The sequence below is a fragment of the Heloderma suspectum genome, chromosome 4 (assembly GCF_057233095.1).
Source record: "Heloderma suspectum isolate Gila_16-S chromosome 4, 16-S_ref, whole genome shotgun sequence".
Lineage (NCBI taxonomy): Eukaryota > Metazoa > Chordata > Lepidosauria > Squamata > Helodermatidae > Heloderma > Heloderma suspectum.
Window position 1 is genome coordinate 52,401,967 of NC_139461.1, and position 25,872 is coordinate 52,427,838.

General features: G+C 42.8%; 1 protein-coding gene across 2 annotated transcripts; it reads left to right on the forward strand.

Annotated features, from left to right (window-relative positions):
* Window positions 1–563: 563 nt before the first annotated feature.
* IL7 (interleukin 7) lies at window positions 564–25,716 on the forward strand. 2 transcript variants are annotated; one of them, XM_084849252.1, is made up of 5 exons: window positions 564–1,507; window positions 7,373–7,500; window positions 16,426–16,500; window positions 18,982–19,104; window positions 23,535–25,716. In XM_084849252.1, exons 1-5 carry the CDS (start codon window positions 1,498–1,500, stop codon window positions 23,667–23,669), a joined length of 471 nt encoding a protein of 156 aa, XP_084705378.1. In that variant the 5' UTR covers window positions 564–1,497; the 3' UTR covers window positions 23,670–25,716. The 2 variants fall into 2 exon arrangements, with proteins under 2 accessions (XP_084705378.1, XP_084705379.1); XM_084849253.1 differs by lacking the exon at window positions 564–1,507 and adding an exon at window positions 1,612–2,253.
* The last annotated feature ends 156 nt before the right edge of the window (window positions 25,717–25,872 follow it).

Here is a 25,872-nt window from a genome sequence, read left to right on the forward strand (position 1 = left end):
CAAACAGCCCATCATGGTACAGGGGAGCGGCTATTTTGAATATTCAAGCCATAGCTTGTCATGTCGTCTGAACCCCAGGACTGTAGGTTATATGAGGGTTAAGCAACCATCACATAACCCATCAACAAACGACAGGTTATGTGAGGGTTGTTTGGAGGACACAAACTGCTGCTTGAATATTCAAGACCTATGATATATGCCATAGCCCATGGTGGACTGTCTTTATCATGCGAACTGTGCCAATGATGTGTGGATCTCCTGTAAAATTCCATGAATGAGGCAGGGCAATTGCACAGTAAAAGCTTCACCTGGAAGCACCCTGAGGGTGTTAGTCTGTTCTGTGTATAGCCTTCTCCAGCTACATAACATGATATTCTCTCCATTGGAAGTTTCAAAATATGGGCAAAGTTGTAGTAAGAATCATACAACTGCAGAATCACATAAGGGCAGAATCGGAAGTTGCCGGGTCATCTGTCTTGTACTTTGGCTTGAATTTCCCTAAGCAAACATATGGAATAGATTAGATTAGCCCATATAATTCAGATTCTGGAGTAGAACAGAATAGGAAAGGGCCATGGTGCACGGGGCACCAGAACACTCCGTAGGAATGTTCACCAGTGGAGGGCAACCCTCGGCCCTCCGTGGGAAGATTCTTTCTTCATTCCAGGGACAGGGTGAGGAGTTTGGCCTCGGGGAAAAGCAGCTCTGTCCAAGGGAAAAGCTCCCTGCAGCTTGAATATCTGGCAAATGACAGCCAGAGCTACAGCCACATAAGCCAGGCTTTGCCAGCCCACTCCCTCTCAGAAAACCCCACCCAACCTCCCATTTGCTGGCTTTTCCATGAATGGTTCTTTCCACCCATCCATGTAGCCTTGGCTGCTACCTCGGTAAACACGCTGATGGGGAAGCTGGGAGCGGAGACCCGGCCAATCCCACTTCTTCTGCCATTCAGCCGGGACAAGGAGAAAACCCACACGCTGCTCGGTCCACGCCTCTCGCCGAGGAATCTCGGCGGGGCAGCGAAGCGCTTTTTCACTGCGCGCAGCAGGGTGCAGGGGGCGCCCCGCCGCAGCAGCGCCCCGGAGGGTGTTCGCGCGCTTCTGGCGCCCTTCTGCCGGGGCAGTCTTTCGACCTTTCCTCCGCAGGTGGAAGAGCGCGCGCCTTCGTTCCAGCCGGGCCAGAGTTGTGACACGCTGACGGACTGGCCGACTCCCTCCGCTGCTAGCGGCGCCGGCAACAACCGGAAAGCGAAACTAATTTGACCCTAACGGAAGTCTCCTAGGAAGACGAAAAGCCCAGCCAAGCCGGTTCCGTTCCCCAAAGTGCCCACACAGAAGACGAGGCCGCGCTGCTGCGCCCAACTTTTTAAAGTGCATTTGTACATTATTTCTAAACAAACAAAAGCTCGCGTAGCCGGCCATTTGCAGCCTCCAGGCGATAGCACGATGGACGCGGCCCTGGCACCGCCATGAGCGGCACACTCCCTCCTCGCGGACCATGTCCCATGGTAAGGAGACGGAGAGGCTGCGCGCGCGCAGACAAAGCTTTCGCCTCCGGCAACAAGCGCCAGCGCTCCGCTCGCCGGCCCTTTCGCTTACCCGCGCTAGACTCGACTGAGGAGGCGTCAGAGGGAGCGAAGACCCTCTCTCCCGCCCCCTTCCTCGAGCGCGTCTCTTCTGGTCCCTTCTCAGCTTTCCAGCCGCCGACCCACCTTGCGCCTTTCCCGAGCACGCGCCCTCGGCAGCGTCTCCCTCGCGCCGCCGCCGCGTGCAGTGCCCAGCCTCCGCGCTCGCTCGCTCGCTTTTATTCCCTCAGCCTAACGGCGGGAATTTCCCAGCTTTCCTTCAGAACGAAACTAGAAGCGCCTGATTCCCAGCAGCAATGGGCAAAGATACCCGGAATCCCTCCGAGGCAAATGCAAGGGAGTGGATAGCGAAGTTCGCGGCGGCCAGGGCGAGGCAGGTCGGAGCGAGCAGCCCTGGGGGGCAGATGCCAACCTGCCGCCGCGCCTGTCTCCAGACTAATTTTTCCCTGCTCCCGAGTTTTAGGAAACGCGGCGTCTATGCGCCAAAGCCAGCCGAGTATATCCGCCTCCTCTTACCGATTGTGCCGGGCTGTATTCCAGCTGGCAAGTCTCTTCCAGAATCGGCGCTTGTTTACAGGTGCTTTCCCCGGTTCCTGGGTTGCTGTATTTTCCCGTAAAGCTTTCCGGAAAGAACCCAATCAATAAGGCAAAAGCCAGAAGTGATGAAGGTATGATCACAAACCACAAGAAATACTAACGTCTTAAGTGACTTACTTATCCACCCCCCCCCCCGGAAAAAAAAACAAAGTAAGAATTCCATTTTGTTTTGAGTGGACCCCTAGGATTTCCCAGAAGGTTGTGTAATGTGAAGCAAGGATAAACATATCGAATGTGAGAGGCTGGAATCCAAACGTCAAGATGCCAGTAAGCGAGGTGCCCTTTACCACAAACCTTTTCGATAGGATCCCCTTGGGATTGGCCTTATTTGCATATAGGAAACAAGTGCCTTTTTTCAGATCACTACCGTTCCATAGATTTCTATGGGGCAGATAGCAAATATCAAGAACGTTTCTTGTTTTCCATACTGCAATCCTCTTGTTCCAGAAGTTGGCAGCCCCATGACATTAAGGACAGCATGGAAACTGAGACAGCCCCGTTCCATTGACGCTTGATAGAGGATAGGTGGTGATTCCATGGACAGTCTTATCTTGGCAGAATTTTAATCCATAGGGAGAAAGATCAAGATGCTTGTGGTAGTAGTTCCTAAACCCAGGGGCAGCCTGGTGCTGTTTGAAACCTTATATTTATTCCCACTGTTAAGACTTTCCGGAAGTGAATATACCATTGCTGCAGAATCTTTCAGTTTCATTGGGTGAGGACTGAATGAGACAGATAAGCCTGCTGGGCAGCAGTGTTTGCTGCTAGTCCTAGAAACCCTGTGCGGGCTATGCCCAATAATACAGAAACGCTGCCAGTTGAGGATCAGAAAACAGTATTGCAGAAGTATGCGATTCCCTCTTAATATTCATGCATCTCTGCCTGTGCCATTCTCGTTTGTTTGCATGCCTGTTGTTCACATACTCATTTGTTTCCTATCCATGGCTGTTTCTTCCTATTGGCTAGAAAAGCAGTGTTATAAAATGTACTACCTCTCAGTGGATTGCCCTCCTTTCCCAGGCTGTGTATAGGTGTTAGGGGCAATAGGAGAGCTTTTCTGCTTAGTGCTCCCATTGTATATGCACCTGCAGTGCCTAATTTTGTTCAGGCTGTGGAGGTAGAAATCTTGCAAGAGGGAGAGGCTTATTTCAGGACTGCTTTCTCTTTAAAACGGGTTGTATTCAGTAAAGCATATATCCAGAAAATTGTGGCTTGAGTCCTGGCTTTCCAGCTGTGGAGGGGCAGTCTGGAAGGAAGGTGCCTGGGCCCTATGCAATAAAAGTTTCCTTTGTCGCCTCATTGCTTCAAAATACAGCATAATTAATCGTACCTTATTCTACATTTCTGCTCAGTGGTGCCCCCCCCCCTTGATTCTGTAAATATATACTTAGACATTATTCTTATGTGCTCCCTGACAAAATTCTGTATGTTATAAAACAATAATGTGTAGTGTTGATTCTTCATCTGGGTGTGTGTGTGGAAGGGGACACTTGCAATGTCCACTAGCAAAGTCAGACAGCCGTAGCTAAAACTTGTCCCCCCTGAGGGCCAATCTAAGGGAAACAATTGTTGGGTTTTTTTGTTTTTGTTAACAATACGCTACTGCAAGAGACTGAAAATGGAGTGTGGTGCTGCTTAACCATTTCCCTTCTTCTTGTTGGTCTCCTAGACCCCGCCTCCATGTTTTTCTATCCCTAGGACCACTATACCTTTTCTCCTGTAAGTGGAAAAACATTTAAATTAGGAAGAAATGTAACATTTCTTATGCAAGTACTTTGATTTTAAGATATTTTTGTGCCTGAGGCAGAAATTGTACCGGCACCTCCCCACATTAAAAATATAATCTTATGTTAAATAACCAACAATTAGACATCCTTTAATGGTACAAAGAATCTTCTGTCTCAGGCAGCCTCAGTCTTCCTAATAACTGAGTTGCCTGTGTCCCCATTTAGAGTGTGAATTCACCACCTGTCTGGAATTAGGTAGCTTGTGGCACAATTCTGTATGTCTCTACTTAGAAGTAATTCCCATTGAGTTCAATAGCACTTACATGAGAGTAAGTCCCATTGGATGTAATAGACATGCTTAGGATTGTGCTGTCACTGTACTAACCAGAAGTGGATTTAAAGGGGAATTGCTACTGAATGTGTATAACTTTTCCCGCAGTTTCAGAAGTATATTATTATCCAGTACAGATACATTCCTGGAAGTTGAAAAAGGTGTGCCAGCTCAACAAGAACAATTAAGGGTGCCATCCTATGCATGTTGAGACAGAAAAAAGTCCTACGACTTGCAGCATGCCCCAGGCAGCCATGCTGGGAGTTGTAGGATTTTTTTCTGTCTAAACACACATAGGATTGCACCCTAACTCTTTTGTTTCCTGTGACATTATAGTAGAGTTGTGTTTGAGCGTAACAACCACCACTGCACATACTCTTTTTCACTTTATGAATTGCAGTCTATAAAAGATCCTCCCCACTTTCTAACTGCTCATAAAAGTATGTACCAGAACCAGTAAATCACACAATTATTTTAAAGAAATTTCTGTACAAGGCATATTTTGTACTCCCTTGCTTCCACTGTTCATGTCTAGGCATGACGAGAGGAACAGGAGAGATAAGCATGGAGGAAATGCATAAACCTGAAGCCTTCTCGTGATTCCATCGTGCATAACAGTTATGGCAGGGATATGTGAAAAATATCCAAACAGTCCCTTAGCTCAGGAGATGAGAACTGCTTGCAGGAAAGATATAAGAACTGTCCTGGATCAGACCAAAGCCATATCTAGTCCAGTATTTGGTTTACACAGTGGCCAACTAGATGCCTGTGGGAAGTGCACAAGCAGGACATGAGGGCAATAGCACCCTCCCACTTGTGTTCCCCAGCAACTAATATTGAGAGGCATATTTTCAAAACAGGATAATATCAAAACCTTAATTGATCCTGGCTCAGTGGGCAGAATACATAGTAGGCTGAGTGGTACGTTACAGGGCCTGCCTGAATGCTGAACCTCTGAAATGGGGCTTGGCCATAGCATAATTTCACTGTTTGGATGGATCTGCTCCAAAACCAATAAGCTGGGACAGAATCTACACATCCAAACTATCCTCTCAGATGATTTTTGTAAAATGGTACCGAATGATTGTTTTCTTATGAGCCTACTCATCCATAAAGATCTGCAGATGTGGCTATGCTTAGAATCTCCTTGCAGCAGCAGGTTAAACTGATGGGTTGGAGCAAGGACTTTTCAGTTGTAGCCCCAGTACTTTAGAATCCATTGCTCAGGCCCATCTTTGCAGAATTCGGGATGTGTATGTATGGACATGTAAAGCTTTAACATTTCTCAGCTGTTTGATGTTCATTAGAACACTTGTGAAACATCACTGTTATTATCCTGTTATAATATCCTGTGTTATTGATAATTTTGTTGTTGTTGCTGTTTTTCCTTGTGATTTGACAGATAGATGAGATGGCCTCTTGGGTGCTTAGGCAGATAAATGGACTATAAATGGACAGAACAGTTATGTTAAGATGTTGTCAAGACTTATCTGTGTTGTATATTTATATCCCATCTGAAAGAAAACAATAATGAAAACTCAATAAGACATGCATATCCTGTAAAGTATACACATGAAAATGAATATCTTGGATTGTGTCCATATGGAAGTTATGCAGAGAAGTGATATACATCCAGCATACATATCTTTCTCTGCAACTTGTGTAGAACAGTGGTTTCTTTCCATGATGGTCTTTGCCCATTCTAGCCAGTGTACACCACCAGTAGAGGTAAGCACAGGTTACATAGGATACTGCCAGAATTGTATGATAAGCCCACTCTAAAACATACCTGACAGGTCAGGGTACTGTATAACTTGCTTTCCATATTTCTGTTGAGAGCACAGGAATACCAGTGTAAAGTGCAGACCTTGCCATCCAGAGCTATCCTTTGAAATATCTAGACTATTTGAAACACCTATGTGTTATTTGAATTCACTGAAGCAAAATGTTCTTACTAATCCAGTAAGAAGTTTGCTGACATAAAGAAACTGACATTTTAGACAGGTGAATGAAATAGCCTCATCAATGTCTGGAAGATTTGTTGTCCACATTGTAAGGAACAGCACCATGCTGATGGCTGAGACCAATAAGGAGAAGCTGAGCAGCCCTTCATATTATTTTTGTACTTTGAAATCAGTTCCTGAAAAGATAACATATATATGTAACATCACTTATGATGGGCTGAGAAATATTTCCTGAGAAATATATGCTTGTGACAACCAGAAAGAATTGGGCCCCTCCTAGGAAAAAAAATATTGTAGGTAAAGGTTATAGGTAAAGGTTCAGGTATTTATTAACATGTCTGTAAATAAATAAAGTTCTACATATGTATTTTGTACTCTGGAATTAGATTTGGAAATACAAAATGTAACAGATTGTGAGCCTCCAAGAATAAATTTTTCAGTCTCATTCATACATTGTGTCTTTCCTAGAGAAGTAATTTTCAATAATATACTGTAGGCTTGTTCTGCACATAACAATAAGCCAGGGTTCTGGGGGAACCCTGCCCTATTGTTTAAAAACAGCGTGCTTGTGCATGCTGCCCAATTCCTTGTGCAGCAAGCAGGAGTGGCTAAACAAACCACGGACTTTCTGGGAACTAGGATGTCTTTCATACTGGGAACTCTGGCTTGTCTCTCCCCCAACAAGCCAGAATCATAAACCAATGACAAACTGGCTTATGATACTGGCTTGTCTGGGAATAGAGAAGCCAGAGTTCCCAGTTCACACATAAAGCTAATCAAACCATTGATGGAAAGTTTGGGATTTGTTTACCTGGCAGGGAGCGATTGGGCAGCATGTATGAGCATGTGACTCATAAACGATAAGCCAGGGTTCCTCTGGAGCCCTGAGTTATCGTTATGGGAAACCAGGAATCTGGTTTCAAATTTTCCCCTTCTCGAATGGAATTTGATGGGAGGCTTTCACACCCTCTTGATTTATAAGACAGGTATTTGCTGTAATCTCTAGTTACGATATCAATGCCTCTGCCTGGATCTAAATAAACTTGCTGAGCACTAATCTATTACACATGTCCAATAATGCACTATTTAATTTTATAGCATGTTACCATAGCCAACTGAGCATATACCATCTTGGTACTAACTAATTCAATGTAATTTTGTAATCTAGCTTTTTTAAGGTATATCTTTGGGATTCTGCCACTGTTCCTAGCTCTGGTGCCCGATGCTTCATCTGTTTGCATGAATGATACCCGAAGAGATTATGATAATATACTCACGCGCAGCATTTATAATCTGGTAGGTAGCTTTTTGCTTTTTGTTTTGTTTTTTAAATTAAAGTATGTGTATGTGAGCAATTTTAGAATGCTGAGCAATGTTTCTAGTTTTGATGCTAGTAACCTCATTGCCTTCCATAATGGAAATAAAGTGTAATATGTGGGAACTATGAATAAATGCTGTACTCTGAAATTTTTTTATTTAACATGCTTATATTCCACCCTTTAATCAGAGAGTTCCCAGGGCTGTAAAATAATAATAAAATCAATATAATACAGACAAAACATTAAATAAGATAAGTGATTAAAACGGTAGACTATAATAAAACTTGAAATTTTAAAAGGACACAAAGGTTGGATTCGGACGATCACGGCGGTAAAACAGGCCATCATAGCTTCTCCCTCTGTGCGTGCCATGTGTGCGACCGCCATTTGCATAATTACCCACAGTGCAACACTTGTTGCCGTGTCGTCTGAACCCAGTGCACAGCACACCTGGGGCGGCTTCTTACCCACCCTACAACCCACGACTTGCAGCGCCATACTGCGCACTGGGTTCGGATGACACGGCAACCAATGCTGCATTGTGGGTAATTATGCAAATAGTGGTTGCGCATGAAGCACGTGCAGGGGGCGAAGCCATGATGGTTTCTTTTACCCCTGGGATCATCTGAACACCCTCAATATCTCAGTTGGTTTGACTAGGCAGAGTTAAAGATGCTAATGCCTGATGTTTCAGGTTTTTGCCAATAGTCCCCTACCTCACTGCAACCCACCCCATGTACTCACAGGAACCCTCTTCAATGGGAGTGTATTAAAATAAGAAACGGATTATGGTAACAAATACTAGAGCAAGGAAGTCTTGTGAGAGGTGGATAAAGGGACTCCAAATGTTGCTTATAAAGTTGGGTGTGTTTAATCTAGTCTAAGGGCTAGTGAGATACACTGGAGCTTTATTATGAGCTTCTCTAGAGCTCTGACCTGGAACTTCAAACAGAGGAGCCAGAGTTTGAGATGTTTGTTGGTTCTACAGAGTGTTAAACAGATTTGTGTGTGTGTATGTGTGTGTTGGTGGGATCATATTGGGTTAATCTCCACTGAAGAATCCTTAAGGTCTCTAAACAGGCAATGACTTGGTTCACATGACAGACAGCCCACTATGGCTTAATTTACCCACAGGGCTGTAGCATCGTGCTGGGCGCTTGCTGGCATCATTTTTGCATGGCTCCCGGCTTGCTGTGGCTTGTCGTGTTGTGCAAACCCAGGCGGCAGGGGTTGTTTGAGGGTTAGACAACTCTCAAATAACCCATGGCTTGTTTTAGAGTTATTTGGCATGATACAACAGCCCCTGCAGGTAAATTAAGGTGAACAGCAACCAGGAATGCTAGCTGCTAAGAACAAAGAGACTCCTCATTATGAGCTGGTTCACACGACATGACAGCCCATATTGTATGAACCAGCTCATAATGAGGAGTGTCTTTGTTCTCAGCATCAAGCATTCCTGGTTGGTGTTCATCTTGAATCTCCTTCCATAGCCAGAAACTGCAATGTTCTCTTTAGTTCTTTCATGAAGAGCTATGATGGGTAAGATGGTGATGGAAAATCAGACCAGATGCAGGGCTTTAGATCAGAAAAGATGGTGTTATAAGATAATGTGGAAGTTGCAGGATGAAAGATGCTGGAAAAGTACTTAATGGGTGAAATGGAAGATGCTTGTAAACAGCTCTGCCTCCCACCACTGATAATAAACACAGCAAGAGAAATATACATAATTTTGGTGTTGTTAATTTGCTTCAGTGGTGTTTGAATTGGGAGAGAAATTCTTCTACTTCCATCTTACTGCCTTGCAGTCTCTTTTCTCAAGGACAAACATCTCAGCTGCTGACCCAACTGTAAATCTTTGCTGGGTAGTAGCTGAAGTTTACATATATTATTAACAAATCTAGTTATGGTCTCATGATTGCATGTGTGTGTTTTTTTTATTATCCAACATACAGGTGGCTAGGTTCACATAAACAATTGAATGACCTGGACTGATTACAGATGTAATTTATATAATTATTATCCAGAAGTAAAGTTGTGCCAAATATCCTTTCACAGCACCATTTGTCTCCTCACAAAAGTGGGCGAAGGCTATTCTGTGCCTTTTGGGGTGGCTGAAGTCTAAGATTGTTTGGGGAGGACTTAACTTTAAATATGAGGGGCCCAAGTGTTTATTTCTTTTACACTACCAAAACAAAAACATCTTGCCATTACTTCAAGTGGTGGTTGGTTCTCTCAGCCAAGGGGTAAAAGATGGCCACTCCCTTCGGCCATAATAGGGGCAGCCATCTTTTCTTCCCAAGACTGCCCATGGGACCAATGCTGTTTCATGACATAATATTCTCATGGGCATTTTGTCCCAGAAACATGGCTGGGCTGCTGACAGCAGCTAATTCAGCTTTTTGGGGGATGGAATAATTCATTCTTCTTATATAAAGAAACCCTTTATTTAAAGGTAAGGCCACCCACTGCAAATTATTGGAATGTGCCCACTCTTGAAGATTAATTCATTTGTGCTTTATACCCATCCCCTCCAAATGTATGAAAATTGCGGACCAAAACATTATCCCAATTCCATAACACATTGCTAGGAGCAGCTATCATTTCCTCTTAGAAACTAATCCCTTTTGTGTTCTATTCTAGAGAAAGGGATTTCCCACTGGTTCGTGGCAAGTCACTTTCCCATCGTGGTGGTGGGTCCATTGCCAGAGATCTTTGTGCCAAAATGTAGAAAATATAGCAGGCACTTTAATTGCCAAGGGATGAACAGCTAGTAACCTTTCACAAAGGAAAACTACTGTGGCTGTTTCCAAATGTTAAAACAAGATTGGATTTATATTAAATGGTCATGAAACAAAGTTTGCTTTACATTTACCTTGTGGTCACCTTGTGACTTTCTGTGCTTATGTTCAGGTAGAGAGGTTGCTCTTGTAGAGCAGAATGACAGGGAAGTGATCGACTGAGGAAAACAGGGATGTAGTGTGTGGTTTGCTTTTGTAATGTGAATTGGTTTAGTTCATTGAATGTTGCAGGAACCTCTTACATACAATTGAGATGATGGGATTAATATGTAAAAAAGGCTGGTGTGTGGTATAGATGTGGTTGATGCAAAGGAATGCTACCATTGGTCAAAGTATTGGATTGGATTATTTTTAATTGTGATGCTTCCACTCTGTTTATTCTGGAATTGCCACTCTTTGCTTACTCACTTTTTATGGGGTGTCTACATGATATGATATTGTAATCCATCGTTTTATTTATATACTGCTTTTCCATATACGGTATGCTCAAAGCGGTTCACAGGAAGGCATGTACATTCCTATCCATCTTAAAGAAGAATTGGAACAATGTCGTAACAAGTACATAATAAAACATCCATATCAAAATAATTAATAATTCCATTACCAACAAGAACAGGGTGAAACACCCTCTGCCCTAGATGGCAAGCAATAAGTAACAAATCTCTGTCCTCTGGTGATAGTGGAAAAAAGTTAAATTGTATTTATTGATTTGATTTGTACTCCGCCTTTCTATCAAAAAATGACATTCAGGGGGGCTAATAGCACTCAAGGAACTCATTCTCCTATATTTATCAGTCATTCCCACATGCATCTTTCACCTCTTTTTGACACCTCAGAAAATCCTACTTCTTCTGAAAAGAATGAAACAGTTGTGCAATCTCTGTAGATTGTCTCAGTGCTACTCTTCTGTCTCTTTGAAGAGGTGTGTTTTGATATGTACAGTGATGAATCGGATAAATTGGTTAACAACTCTGCAAAGCACCAGTACACAGTTGCTGAGATCCAAATGGTCACACATACATTGGTGCTTTCTGCCTCTCTTGTACTCTGCAGCCCAAAAGTTGCCTCTGAGCGTGAAGACATTCCCCAGAGCACTAATGTAGTGTGCAGAAGTATGGAATGGGCAGTTCCACATATGCAGAGAAATGGTTTCTGCTTGTGCTCTTTGAATCTCAGCATACATCTAGAGATGTGTGAATCAGCAAAACATGAGCTCAGTGAGATTGTCTGATTTCTGCCTTGAAGCTCATTCCGATGTGTCTGTATCAGATTGGGAGCTTTTCTTTCTTTTTTTCACATGAAAATTCATGCATATCTTTGTGTGCATGTTTCCAAATGTACACATTGTGTGCATTTTTCAAATGCATGCATTTTCTCCCATTAACTAAAGTGTGTTTATGTGAATTGTTCAAATATATGTATTTTTCGAACACATTTCTTGATGCACAAATCATATTGCAGGCTTGGAAACGGACTTTAGACTGCAGATTGAGTTTGGGTACACATTTGGCTTTGGGAGGTGCAAATTGGATAAATTCTGGCCAAAAACTAACTGAAACCCATCCCTACGTATATCTGGTGCTTGTGGCAGCTGCTGGTGCAATGAGTACTGATGCATGGTGCTTGGGTACCAACCATGGCATTCTATTGATTTTAAAGGTGCAGAATCTCCTAAGACTAAGGTTGTTGGTAAATGAAGGGCATTGTTGAGTTTTCCAAACCACTGAAGCATATTTGGTTGCATCCGATAGTGCTCCTCTGCTGAGAGAAGGCTCTTTGGTCCAAGAGATGCACCCATCAGCAGAAGGGGATAAAGGTGATTTTTGTAGATTCCCCTTTTCTGCTGCTGTGCCCTTCCAATCTCCTCCAGAAGGTTGGGAGACTCTACAGAACAGTGTGAGAGGTGGTGCAGGGGGGAAGGTGAATTAGCAATAATTGCCTGCCTCCCCATTCTACTGATGGAAACCTCCTCTCGATCAAAGAGCCTTCTGTCAGTGGAGAGATACGTTCAGATATAACTCATTGTTGGCTTAATTTAACAGCCTTGGTGGCTGCTTTTTATTTATTGGCAAAATGGAAACCAGAACACTTAAGTAGCTCAGCTTGCATGTGCCTTGCTCTCAGTTTTATGCCATTCACTTGTTTTAAGGAGTTTTGGCTGTAGCCTGCATTAAAACAGATATACTTCAAAATGTGTCTAGTTACTTTTTGTAAGTAAATTTGTAAATTTTAAGTTACGATCTTAAAATTTATGTGTTACTTTTAATAAAGAGAGGAACTGCATTGGTCAAAGAAATGTTTAGAAGTGAACTGGAAAATTAACAATGCTCAACCAAACTATAAACTAGTTATTGCAAATGATTACTTGCCAGAAACATTTCTCAGATTTCTACAATTGATCACAGTAATATCATCATGTCATTGACTGCTAATATAATTGAGAGTTTATTACACTGAAAAGAGAAATACAGAAACATCTAAATTAATATGTTGCTACTTACATTCTAATTTATTGTAGGAACAAATAACTAGTCAAGATGTTGCTGAGTGCAAGCTGTATAACCAGGGTAGTTTTCTACAATTCAGCTAACGTTATGTTGCTTTTTCTGGAGTAAATATACATCTGTAGTTTCTGAAGTAAGCATAAGTGTTGGACACAGCCTTCTTCCTTCCCTTTGTCCAGGCTATGCTCTGTTCAAAATGTCATAAGATGTAAGAAGAGTCATGCTGAATCAGATTGAAGGCCTATCTAGTCCAGGATTCTGTTCACACAGTGGCCATCCAGCTTTTTGTGAGAAGCCCACAAGTAGGACATGAGTACTATAGCACCATCCTACTTATGCTCTTCAGCAAGGAGTATGCAGGGCACACTGCCTCTGCTATTGGAGGTAATATATAGCCATCGTGAGTCGTAGCCATTGGTAGCCTTATTCTCCATGGATTTGTCTAATCTCAAGTTGGGGGCAATCACTACATTTGGCGAATGCCATAATTTCACTATGTGCTGTGTGAAGAAGCACTTCCTTTTATCTGTCCTGAATCTCCCACCAATCAGCTTCATTGGATGATCCGGGGTCTAGCATGATAAGAGAGCAAGATGTGTGTATGTGCTTTTTCTAGCCTCTCTTGTACTAATCCTGGAGAAGCTGTACTCTTTAAGTGCAGCACAGCTAAATATTTGACATAGGGAGCTGGCTACAGTGGGGAGGGCTGTCATGGGGAATATGTTGTGATCTAGGAAGTAGCCTGGAAGCTCCAAAGGCTGTTAGGCTGCATCCCAGCAGTCATGGGTCTTACTTCTCAGTAGACAGGTATAGGATTACACTGAATGTCTTAACATGTAGGGTCCGAATCTCTCGGGTATTGCTGGTTGTCTAATGGGGCTTTCAGATGGAGGGCTCCTAGTGCTACCAGTGAAAAGGCATTGTGCAGCAATTCTGTCATTGCCTGCTTAACATATTTTTTTCTCTGTTAAGAAACATTGGGGAAACATGGGAGGGTTACTAGTGGAAGCCATGTAAGATGCCTGGACCTTTTGTAAAATTCCATGGAAGAGACAGGGTGATTGCACAGTAAAAGCTTTGTCTGGAAGCACCATACATCTCTAGCATGGGGCCACTAATAATTTTTAATCAGAACAGAAACATGCAAAACAGACTTGTGGAGACAGACATTCTTACATTGGAGTTTCCCTGGAAATGATAGAATAATTTGTTTACAAAGAAGGTTAAGATCATCTGATGAACCTTCCTGATTGTGCATTGATTATAGTAAACTGGACAGCTTAACATCTTTGAAAAGCCATCATGTCCAGATGGTTAGCCAAATAGGGACTTAAGAATATTATAACTTGTTTATCAGTAACCAGCAAGATAGACATCTGGATTTCTGGTTATCAGATCACTTGTTTACTAGCGCATTATCTAAACATACAGTACCAGAGAAGTGTACACTTGTTTATCCAAGACTATAAATACAGATGAACCAATCTCAGATGGTGGACAGTGGAGGGTTATGAACTGTGTTGAAAAGAGGGTTGTGATCTGTGTTGAAAAGTGTTTTGAAGCTATCCAGCTTCAAAACACTTGGGAACGAAGTGCATTCTCTCCTAAATGCATTCAGGAGAGACAAGTAAAGACTTGGGGTTGTTTCCAGTGGTGTTTCTAACCCTAAACAGCATAAAGGAAGGATCCATGTGCATGAAAAGGCAATCACATCAGCTGATCTGGAAGAGTCTCATGAGGTGCAAAGCAAGCAGATAAATCCGCTGCAAATGGATAAAAATTTCTTGGAAGGATGTGTATTCATACCTGATACCAAGCAGAAGAATGGCAGTAGCAGAGAAGTGACTACACCCACCAGAAAAATATTTACACAAGGGGAAAATTGTACCTAAGATAAATGGGACGTGGACACTTGAGATCTGGGGGAGACAGGTCAGCAGCTGAACAACAGGCACAGTGACCTGAAGCAGCATACGCAAAGTTCTGAATACCAGTAAATCAGGAAATTTGACAATGTGCCAGTTAAAATCTAATTCTATTGCTTCCAGCAACCGAAGGAAGTAATATGCAGAAAGTGAGATGATACACACTCCCCGCTGGTGCTGTGCCGAAAATTTCTCCTGGATTTTTTTTGACCATTCTCATTTGATAGAAGAGAAATTGCTTTTGAAAAGAAATTGAATGGTAAAGAAATTTTGGAGAAATTCTCATGGGCTGGATTTGGGTGTCTTGGGCTTCCCTTACTTAGGAAGTGGCTGAGGAGCGAGTGCAAATGTCATGTTTTTCATTGTACAGTCATCTCTCTGGCAGCCTGTACCTGCCCCAGCTTCCTACACTTCAATAAAGCCCAGTTTAAGACACTATGAGGTAATTCCTCCCATAGGGCTTTTTCACATCAGGATGTGCATGCAGCCAGGGAGGCTAGCTGTGATTAGGTACGCTCAAAAACACCACAAAAATAAATTATAAAACATCCTGAATGAGGCAGAGCAATGGAAGCCTCTTTGCTGCGGGGAGAAAAATTCAGGAAATTAGAGAACAGATTTTGGCGGAGCACTGACTCCACCTCATCCCTGGAGCTAGACACTGCGGTGGATGCAAACTGCATTGCAGTGGATGCGAACTGGGGGCCAGCCTGCCAAGACAGCTGAGGCTGTTGCAGCACGAAAACCCTCAAAACCCTTAGGAAAAAAGAACGAAGCTGTGTCACAAGCTCTGGGAGAAGCTGTTGAGAATTTCTCCTCCCCCTGGGAAATTCGGTGAAATTGTCTCCCAGATTTCTCTGTCCACAAGTAATGTGGAGAACTTCAAAAGGCCATTTGCAAACAGCTCTACTGTGCCCCCCCCCAAGTAGGACCATATGTGATAAAACACAATTGCAATGAACAGATAATTTTGACTCTCATCAGATCTTTGAAGGAAAACTGAAGGTCCGTTGCTTCTCACTGGTCTCAGCTTGTCACAGTTCCAGTTTGTGCATCCTTTGTGCAAAACAGCCATCAAGCCTGGAAAAATTGGCTAGATTTCTGGTGTGTTAGGTGACTGGCTATCAGAACGAGCATGCAAAGGGACATCCCAGATGCTGGCAGGGTAGAGGATGAAATATTAGATTCAACTGATATTGGCAAATACATTGAGTTAAGCCACTGATGAGGTATGGTCAGTGACTAATAGTGAATTAAGCCCTATTCAGAAGTCATTATTTGCATGTAGACTAATGCATGAGCAGGAAATTGGGATGTGCCAGTTAGCCTGGCCCCACATACAGAATGTGAATGCCTCCAGGGAGGCAGTCTTCATGTGTAGCTGTATTTGTGAAGGCTTCAACGGAACCTGGAATGTATGTTGCATAGGGTTCTAGATTGTGTGAATGTCTTTGCACATACAGCTGTATATATGATGGCCCTGTCATTGCAGATGTTTGTGCTGTATACGTGGATACCAGGAGGCAGGGCTGGTTGGTGAGTCCCAGCTCCTTGCATATGCATTGGTCTGTACATGTGCAATCATTTCTGAATGGTTAAGTTCATTACATTGGAAAGAGGTATGCAGAAACATCTAAATTTAAATGTTTCTACTTAACATTCTAATTTATTATAGGAGGATATAACTGGACGAAATGCTGCTGCGTGTAAGTGGAGTAATGCTACAATAGTTACCTGCAGTTCAGATAAGGTAATGTTGATTTTCTGGAGTTAATATAGTTTCTGTGAATTAGACATAAGCAGGGAAGGATATCACAACTGTGGGGCATGGCCTTCTTCTTTTCCTTGGCTATGCTTTGCCCAGCGTGTCAGCAAGGTCTGTGCGTTCGCTCCCTCTCCTGTACTCAGTCTAGAGCAGCCATGCTCTAGGATGACTAGGTATTTGGTTCAAGGAGTAGATTATGGGCATGGAGCAGGCTGACATAGGGAATATTGCTTGTAATTGACGCAAATACGGCAGCTTTTGGTATATGAACACCGAGCTAGCCACCACCAACCATGCTGAGCCTCTGCCATTCTAAAATTTAGAGGCTCGTAAACCAGTCGTCTCAGTCCAATTTTATTTTGCCTTATCTAAACTTGCAATATGGGTGTGATAACTTACTTATTACATTTATATCCTGCCTTTTTTCCTCCTTAAGGAACCCAAGGCAGCATACATAATCCTCCTCCTCTCCATTTTAGCCTCACAACAACAACCCTGTGAGGTAGGTTGGGCTGAGGGTCTATGACTGGCCCAAAGTCACCCAGTGAGCTTCCATGGCCGAGTGGGGACTAGAACTTGGATCTCCTGACTCCCAGTCCAACACTCTAACCACTACACCACACTGGCTCTGTTTTTGAAACTTTTGAGAAAGAAACTGGACATTTTAACTTCACCTTTCTGTTTTGAATTTTATATTGTTTCACTCGTTACCACTTTCCCAAGTGGCTAGAGGTTCCAGCAGCAGCGTTTACCAGGGTTTGGTTTCCTTTGGAAGGAAAGATCACTGGTGGCATTTTGTAATTTTTTTATTTCCAATATACAAATTGGGCATATAGATAAAGAACTGAATGAAAAAAGGAACCTTTGGGAATGCTGATACTGCTTTCTGGGAATCTTATGTGAGGCAGTGATTTGCTGCATGTAAAAATGCTTAAGCTGTTGGTCTCTGTCACTCTCATTCATTTCACACACACACAGCTTGCCGCCTCCCTTCAGCTGAATGGGGTCAGAAGAATGAGTTACCATTCCCAGATACCTCTCCATGTTCTAAAGCAGCGGTGGTTAGACTTCAGGCTTGTGGGATCTATTTTGTTTTTTACCAAAATGCTGAGGACTACCATCCAGAGGCAGACAAAAATGGGTGGCTTGGGGAGGGTGGGGGCAGTCAGTTATCTACTCTGTCTCATGAACCATACACTGGGATATATACAAATCTACATGTGAGTTACTGAAGATCTGGGATTCACTCTAAACACTCTAAAACTGGCCAGCAGAGCTGAACAAAGACTTGGTCGAAAGCAACCAATTACTACTACTATTTTACAGATGAGGAACGCTGTGACATAAGCAATTAGCACAAGGCCAAACATGCTAGATATTTTTTCCCCTTGCAACTTGCTCTTGTACTGGAAATCAGAAAGTCTTGGAGATCTACTGCAAATCACCCAGAGATCTACCCGTAGAACCTGATCTACCTTCTGCCCACCCTGTTCTAGAAGAGTCTTCAACAATTTCCTGCTACTGTGGGCATTTGTCTGTATTTCTCTGACAAAATATGTGGCGGGCATGCTTGGCCATCTTGACCATTAAAGAACTTTAAACAGCCATTTTGCCCATGCATCCACCCCTGCCACCCTTAATCTTCTTTTGCCCAAATACCAGATTCTTTGTAGCAAGCTGGTACTAATCCTATAACAATAACTAATACTCTGGCTTGGTGCTCTAGTTTCAGCTAGAATACGTGTCTCTCTTTAAAATTATTTGATTTAAACCTGAACTTTAAAAACAACATCTTAAAACTGAATTTATGACTTTTTTTTTAATGAAAGGCTGCTTTTCTTTGTAAAGAAGGAACCATAGTGAAACATCTTTGCAAGTAATATTTCAGCAGATAGTTTATATACTTATATCATGGCTTGAGACTGGGGGCCAGGGACTGGGAAGTCACCAGAAGTGATTGGCATCATTGACTGATGCATCTGAGTGATGTTTTAGTGAGTGATGATTTATTTATTTTTATTTAAATTTAGGGATTTATGCCGTACAGTTCAGTGAGTTCCCAGGGAGATGTTCAAAGAATCAAAATTATAGAAATAAAAATAATACCTCTTAAAGGGGAAGCATAAAAGCAATCAGCAGAGAATAAAATGAGTTAGATTGAAAAGATAAAAAAGCCTGGAAAAATAAATCCCATAAAATCAATGGGACTTAAGTTAGTCGTGACTATCTTAACACCCATTGATTTCAATGTTTTTTGTTGTTTATTCTGTCAGTCGCTTCCGACTCTTCGTGACTTCAAGTACTAAATCTAGACTGAGCCCCTGGATTCCAAGGACTTTTACCATTTTGGTCTGGTCTAGGTGGGGCCACCATGGTAAAGAGTATCCAACCATTCATCAGTCAGTCTGCAAGACTGTTCTATAAAGCCCAGCACACACCAACTCATTAAGCTATGTTTCTTTACAGGAGAGAGCCTTATATTGTATGGCACGGTGTCTTAAAAAATTATCTCAGACGTCTATCACCACTTCTGAATTAAAGAACAGCATGGAAATTGTTTCAAATCAGACAGTGGCAATACTAAAGAAGGTATGTCTGCAAAAGAGCATCATTGTTGCAGTTTGTTTTCATGCATTTGCTTTTATTTGTCCCTCGTAGTCTCTCTTCATACCTGCGCAGCAACAAATTCGCAAAGCACAGAAGAACAACGAATGATAACAACCAGGGTTGCAGATGTTTTTTAAGGCAGCCCTTGGATCATCCCATGATTTAGTATCAGAAATGATACTATGTCAGGTGAGGAACCTCTGGTCCTCCAGATATTGTTGGACTTTTCTCAGCCAAATCCAAAGTCTCATGTTCCATGCAGACTGGCTGCATTTTTAAATGTTTGGTTTAAAAAAAAAAACAAAAAACATTGCACGATACACCCAAGTTAAAGCAAGGTAACACATCAGGGATGCACTGATGTGTCCAATGGTGATGCTAATTAGATTAGGCCAATTCAATGGGTCTACTCTATGTGGCAGTACCATTGGATACTGCCCACTGCAACATTATGTTGTGGGGGACCATTTGTTATACCTGATTGCTTAGTACAAGGGGATGACTGCCAAGCAAAGAAAGCAATCTGATTCACCTTATGAACTGACCAAAGAAAAAGAGGGCTAGAGTTCTTTTCCCTTTTGGCCACCCTACCCCATTCTTCTTCGTGGTCTCTGTGCATCACACATATGGGCTCTGTGTCTGTGCGGAGCCTCGATTTGGGAAACTTCAATAGCTGAGGAGTTTTGGCAGGAACCCTTCCCCCACCATCCCAGGGTGCATGTCCCCGAGCAGGTTTCTGCTTCTTCTCACAGTTCTCTTTCGACTGTGATTGTAATAGCCTCATCTGGGAACTTCTCTGTATTCAGTTCATCTGAAAGCACTTCTGTTTACAAAAAGCTGAGCTTTTTTCTATCCATCTCTACTGTTATATAGTTCTCTCTGTATCTTTTGCATTATTTTCATTTTGTTTTTCACAATCTTGAGATTGTCCTTGCGGGCATATGGCCCTCAAGGCCCTATTTAGGAAGTGTGGCTGTTGCGGGAGCAAACTACTGCCATCCAACGGACACTCTTTGTGCCTTTTCTGTCTTGGCAAGAGCCATGTTGGTGAGGCTTGCCCTCATTGCCAGGTGTTCTCTAAACAAGACAGGCGAAATAAGGCTGATAGGCTGAAAAAAAGTGCTCCAGGCAGTTGCAGACCCATCTATGGCTCAGGTCTCTAACCCCCTGGTTGGGGAAATTCCTGCCTTGCCACAGCCCATACAAGTGTCAGGGGTTGTCTCCCCCCAGCTCCCCGCACAAATATCTCTGAATGTGAGTAAGCCCCTACTCCGGGGAAGGTGCTGACACTTTCATTGGCTAAAAAGGCCCCAAAGGCCAAAACAGGCAGTGCAGTCTTCTTCTGAAATAAAGAAGAAGTAAAAGGCAAAGAGACCAACAGGTACGTTCTGAGATCAAACCAACCACGTTCCCCACCGACGTTCGGGATCAGTCTTGGTTGCCGACTCCGACAGTTGCTGCGGTTATCTCTGTATGGCCTCAGCATCAACCAGCATCCCCAGTGCTGATGGAGATACCTGCTGCTCCACCAGTGTTCTTTTCACCAATTCCTATGGCCATCCTACCATCTAGATCTGACCTGATTCTGATTACGTCGATGTTGTAGAGTGAAATCCGAGACTTCTCCACTCTTGAACCTCCTGCTCTGCCACCCCATCCATATCGTTCTCCAAGGGCTGACATGTTCTGAGACAGGCGTCCAGGTTCGCCAGACTCTTCTCGGCGGCTTTAGAAAAGTGCAGGGTTGATACCATCATTTTGTCAAGGGCTCCTTGGAGGGCTATCTCAGTCTCATCCAGTAGCCAAGTCCAGACACAGACAAAGGGATTCTTTTCAAAGCTTTGTTCTTCTTTTACAACTTAACAACTCTACAGGTAGCAACTAGATCTGAGCAGCAGAGTACCTATGCCCTAAGTTGGAACAGTTGGTCCCCGTTTAAAAGGGAATTACTGGCAGACCCCTGAACTTAAGGACTAGGGAGAGTCCCTCCCCTTTTCCCTTGGATCCTCGGGGCGCAGCCGTTGTGTGCGCGCCAACCGGGCACTACGCTCCTTTCCGCGACTCCATCTGGTGCCGCTCTCTGCATCTGCGTCGCGCATCCACTATGTCTGCTATCTGTGCTCGTTCACTCCCTGGACTGCTAACTAAACTAGGAATGCGGGTGGGAGGAATCTCCGTCAGCTGTTGGTCCTGGGAAAGAGGAGCACGCTCCTCTCCCAGGAGCGACTGCTCTTCCTCAGAATCAGAACTACTCTGGGATTCTATGGGTTCAGTGTCCACCCTGACACATTTCCCATTGCATCTGTTCCTCCTCACCAGGGAGAACAGGAGAGCCTGGCACCCAGACCTAGTGACCCTTTGCTTGACAGAGTGGAAGATAGGGTAACACAGACTGAACCGATTCGTTGGGAGATGCTTTCATTCTCCCATGGAGTGTTGTACTACCTTTTCCTCTGCTCCTGCTAATTACAAGTGTCCTGGCAAAGATTGGGACAGACGGTACCAAGTGCATACTCAGAACTCTGCGGTGGCCTCATCAACCTTGGTTTGCCCTGCTACTCAGAAAGAGGCAGGGTCGATACCATCATCTGACGCATCTGTCCCTCCTCACCAGGGAGAACAGGAGTCTGGCACCCAGACCTAGCAACCCTTTGCTTGATGGCATGGAAGACTGAGTAACACAGACTGAACCAATTCCGCCGTTGATATAGAGAATCCTCAATGCTGTGCGTAAGCCTTCCACACAGCCATCTTGCATGAAGAAAGGGACTGCTTTCTCTGCCTTTACCCGACCCATTGCGGGGCTCTTTGCACCAAATCCTTGTTTCTCCTGTCCCTCTTTGAGAAAGGACTCAACTTGTAGTTTGTAAGGGTCTACTTGTCTGCTGTTTCTGCTTTTCGCCCTCCTGTTGAGGGTTTTTCAGTCTTGCATCCAACAGTGAAGACATTCCTGAAGGGGATCAGAAACCTGGCACCACCTGTTCGCTCTATGATACCAAGCTGGAGCCTGTTGGTAGTACTAAAGGCAGTCTCATCTAAACCTTTTCAGCCACTAGCAACAATGGACTTGCATCTTCTTTCTTTGAAGGTGGCATTTGGCTGTTACTTCTGCATGCCAGGGTAATGAACTTTGTGCACTCAGAGTAGACCAGCCTTACCTCACCTTTCACAGGGACAAGGTGGCTGTCAGACCTGATCCCTCTTTCTTACCGAAGTGATGTCTGATTTTCATTTAATCCAGAACATTATTCTACTTGCTTGCTTTGCCTCCCCATCTATACCTTTGAAGTCAATTCTGCACACACTTGACATTTGGCATACCCTGGCCTTTTGCAAGTCGAGGACTGAGCAGTTCAGACTTTCGCCTTGCCTCTTTGTCTGCTACAGTGACAAATGGAAAGGTCAGCCTTTCTAAATTCAGTGCTTCGCATCCTGGGCTGGACTCGAACTGTCTGTCCCAGTCTGAGTTCACTCTACTGTTGCGGTAGTGACGTCGGCCGCATTCGACCTGGGGGCTTCCATCCCTAAACTGTGCCGCCTTGCAACGTGGTCGACACAGTCTACTTTTGTTAGACACTACAGATTGGATGTTTGGGCTAGAGCTGACTGTACTTTTGGTCGTGCTGTCCTTTCATCTGTATTGTAATAGGACATTGAGCCACCAACTTGTACGTTAGCTTGCCACTCGCCCATATGTGTGATGTGCAGAGAACACGAAGAAAGGCAGTTACAGTTCCTACCTGTAACTGCAGTTCTTTGAGTGGTCATCTGTGCATTCACACAACCAACTCACTGTCCCCTCTTCGGTGTCATACTCGAGTCTGATGTTGAGTACTGGAAGTATTTCTTCTCGGTTCCAAGGCTACAATGTCAGTCTCAAGGCACTGAGGGCACAAGTGAGAACCCGCTAGGGACATGCGCACTGGGACGCTGGGGGAAGGGTTCCCGCCAAAACTCCTCAGCTATAGACGTTTCTCGAATCAAAGCTTCAGGCAGGTGCAGAGCACATATGCATGAATGTACAGATGACCACTCAAAGAACTACAGTTACAGGTAGCAGTCTGTCTTTTCCATTTTTACCTGTTTTTACAGGTAGCAGTCTGTCTTTTCTACAGATGCATTATATACTTTTGGTAGGATGGACACTGATTTTCTTGGCTCAAAACAACACTGCAGTTGTTTTCCTAATGTAACAACTTGGTGTAGATGTGGCACTTTAAAAAACAAGACTAATTTATTAAAGTACATTGGATTGTCTACAGTTTCTTGCTGTTTTGCTGTGATGTAAAAATGCATCCAGTTTATCCTTAACTCTACCCATTACAAAATCTCTAGCTTACAAGCTTGACACACTGCCACAAATATGAAGTATACCCAGTTTAGTAACTAGCTGTTTTATGTTTTTAATGTAGAACTGTAACGCCACCACCACTCAAAACAGAAGATGTTGTCAAGGCATAAAAAGCTGCAAAAAGTTTGATCCTATATGTTGCATAAACAAAATTGTTACAGACTTTAGATCATGTTGGGTTGAATTTATCACTTGAGTTTTTGAAAGATCACTACAATTGTGAAACGATGCACAATGGGTTTTTTTTAGAGCAGATAATTTTTCTACATAAAACTATGCACTGCAAGTATTTCCTCTCTGCTTATGCAAATATTCTGTGCCAAAGTCCGGAGAAGACTGTTGTAATTGTGTTCCTGGGAGGGGGACATGGAGGAAAAGGTCGGAAGAATATAAGCTGGAATCTAAGCATCTCAAGAAGGCTCTCAACACCAGTGGAAGCATAGAGCACACAAATGGAACAGAGATCCAATGGAACAAGTAATCTGCACTTCATCAGTCATAAGAATCTTTATTTGCCCTTTAAACACACATATTTTTAATTTTAACACCATTTTCTCTTATATTACAAAGAACTCAACTTACCAAATCGATGTGTTTTTATTAATGCATACGTTAAGGTTCTAAAACATCTTTTAAAAAGAGGGGTTCCTGAATAAGTTTTACCAATATTGTTCTTAATGGATTTGAAAACTACTTTAGTTTAACAGTAGGCTGGCAGTTTGGAGAATGATAGCAAAAAGGCAGAGCGGGTGAGAGCTAGGAGTAAGGACTATGAATACAGGGAGAGCATTGCTTTGTTATATGGAGTCAGAGAGATTCTTACAGAAATACTCAGGAATTGCTCAAATGTGGGATTTACTTCTTGGGTACAAGCCATGTTCATGCAGTAAAACCATGTAACTTAAAACATTAAGACATTATTTTTATAAAATATTATTGGCATTGTACAGCTAGAATGTTTATTTAATTTAACAAATGCTTTTATAGTTGTGTGTAAGTCTTGGAATTTTATACAACTATGATTATGTAGTACTGAAGTATCCATAATGATGTATCAAAATTTTAGGTTTTTAACGTTTTAGTTTCATCTTGTGCTAGGTATAGGAGAATATTAGAGGTTGAGCAAAAGTGTCTGCCTGAAGGCAAAAAGTTGCCAATTGTTAGTTGAAAAGGTAATGCTGAAAGTATAACTAAGATCTCATTCTCAGGGATTAAACTAAGTAAATTTGGGATCTATTTACAATACTAACAAAATACTACTATAAAAATGTATAGCCATTACATGTAAATGCCTTCTTGTTTAGAAGAAGACGAATCAGTATCTATTGAAACTTGTATACTCTTCCTTCAGACCTAGATTCTACTATCTCTCAAACTTCCAAGTATTCTTATTTACTCACTGGTTTGCACAATAAAATTAATCAGCAATGCAGGCGTATTGTAGGCTTTTTTGAGAACTGTTTCTCCCTCAAACAAGCCATGCCACCCAGGTTCAGATGACACAAGCCAGGCCCAGGTGGGTAATTAGGCAAATGGCAGCCAGCACACACCGCCAGTTAAAATAAGCCACTGTGGCTTCTTTGATCATGCAAACCGGCCCTTGATTCAAGCCAGAGGTATATACTAGTCAAAATCTACAGCAGCTTCATAGAGCTGCCTTTATTGGCTCCAGTGTGCTTCCAGCCACAATTGATGGTGCAGGTTTTTGACCTTTAAAGCCTTACAAGGCTGGAGATCTGGATACTTAAAGGACTGTTTTCTCCTGTATAACCTTACCCAAAATCTAAGGTCTGCTTCAGATTCTGTATTCCCCTTTTAAGAGACCAGGCTGGTGGGGACTAAGAAGAGTATTTTCAGTAATGGCAGCCCATTTATTGAATATCTACTCCCCAGGCAAATTTGGGAGGAACTAACACAGCCTTGGGGCTGGCTGAGGATGATGTGGCCTGTAGTCCAATATACCTGGACAGCACCTGTTTGGGGAAGGTTGCACTAACGCAGGTTAAGGCAACAGGTTAACACTTCTTTACTCTTCAAAAATTGTAATAGGCAATCAGTGGCTAATTTTCTTGGATTTATTCTTAATGTTAAGTGATTTTAGGTTGCTTCCCTTATTGGTGCTGCTGTTTTAAATTGTGTTTATTGCTTTTTTATTGTGTTTGATCAACTTTTGTTTGTAAACAGTTTTGGATATTTAATATAAAAACAGTACAGTATTTTAATAAAAATTACATAAAACTTTGAAGGTTCGTTGACTTGTCACCTATGTAATCTTAACTGTAGATACACCCAGTTAATGAGCACACATGTCTACTATACTTCAGTTATTTCTATTTCACATAAATGCCTAGTGTCAAATTATTCAGTCTCATTTTATAGCAGAATGTATGCCAGCACTT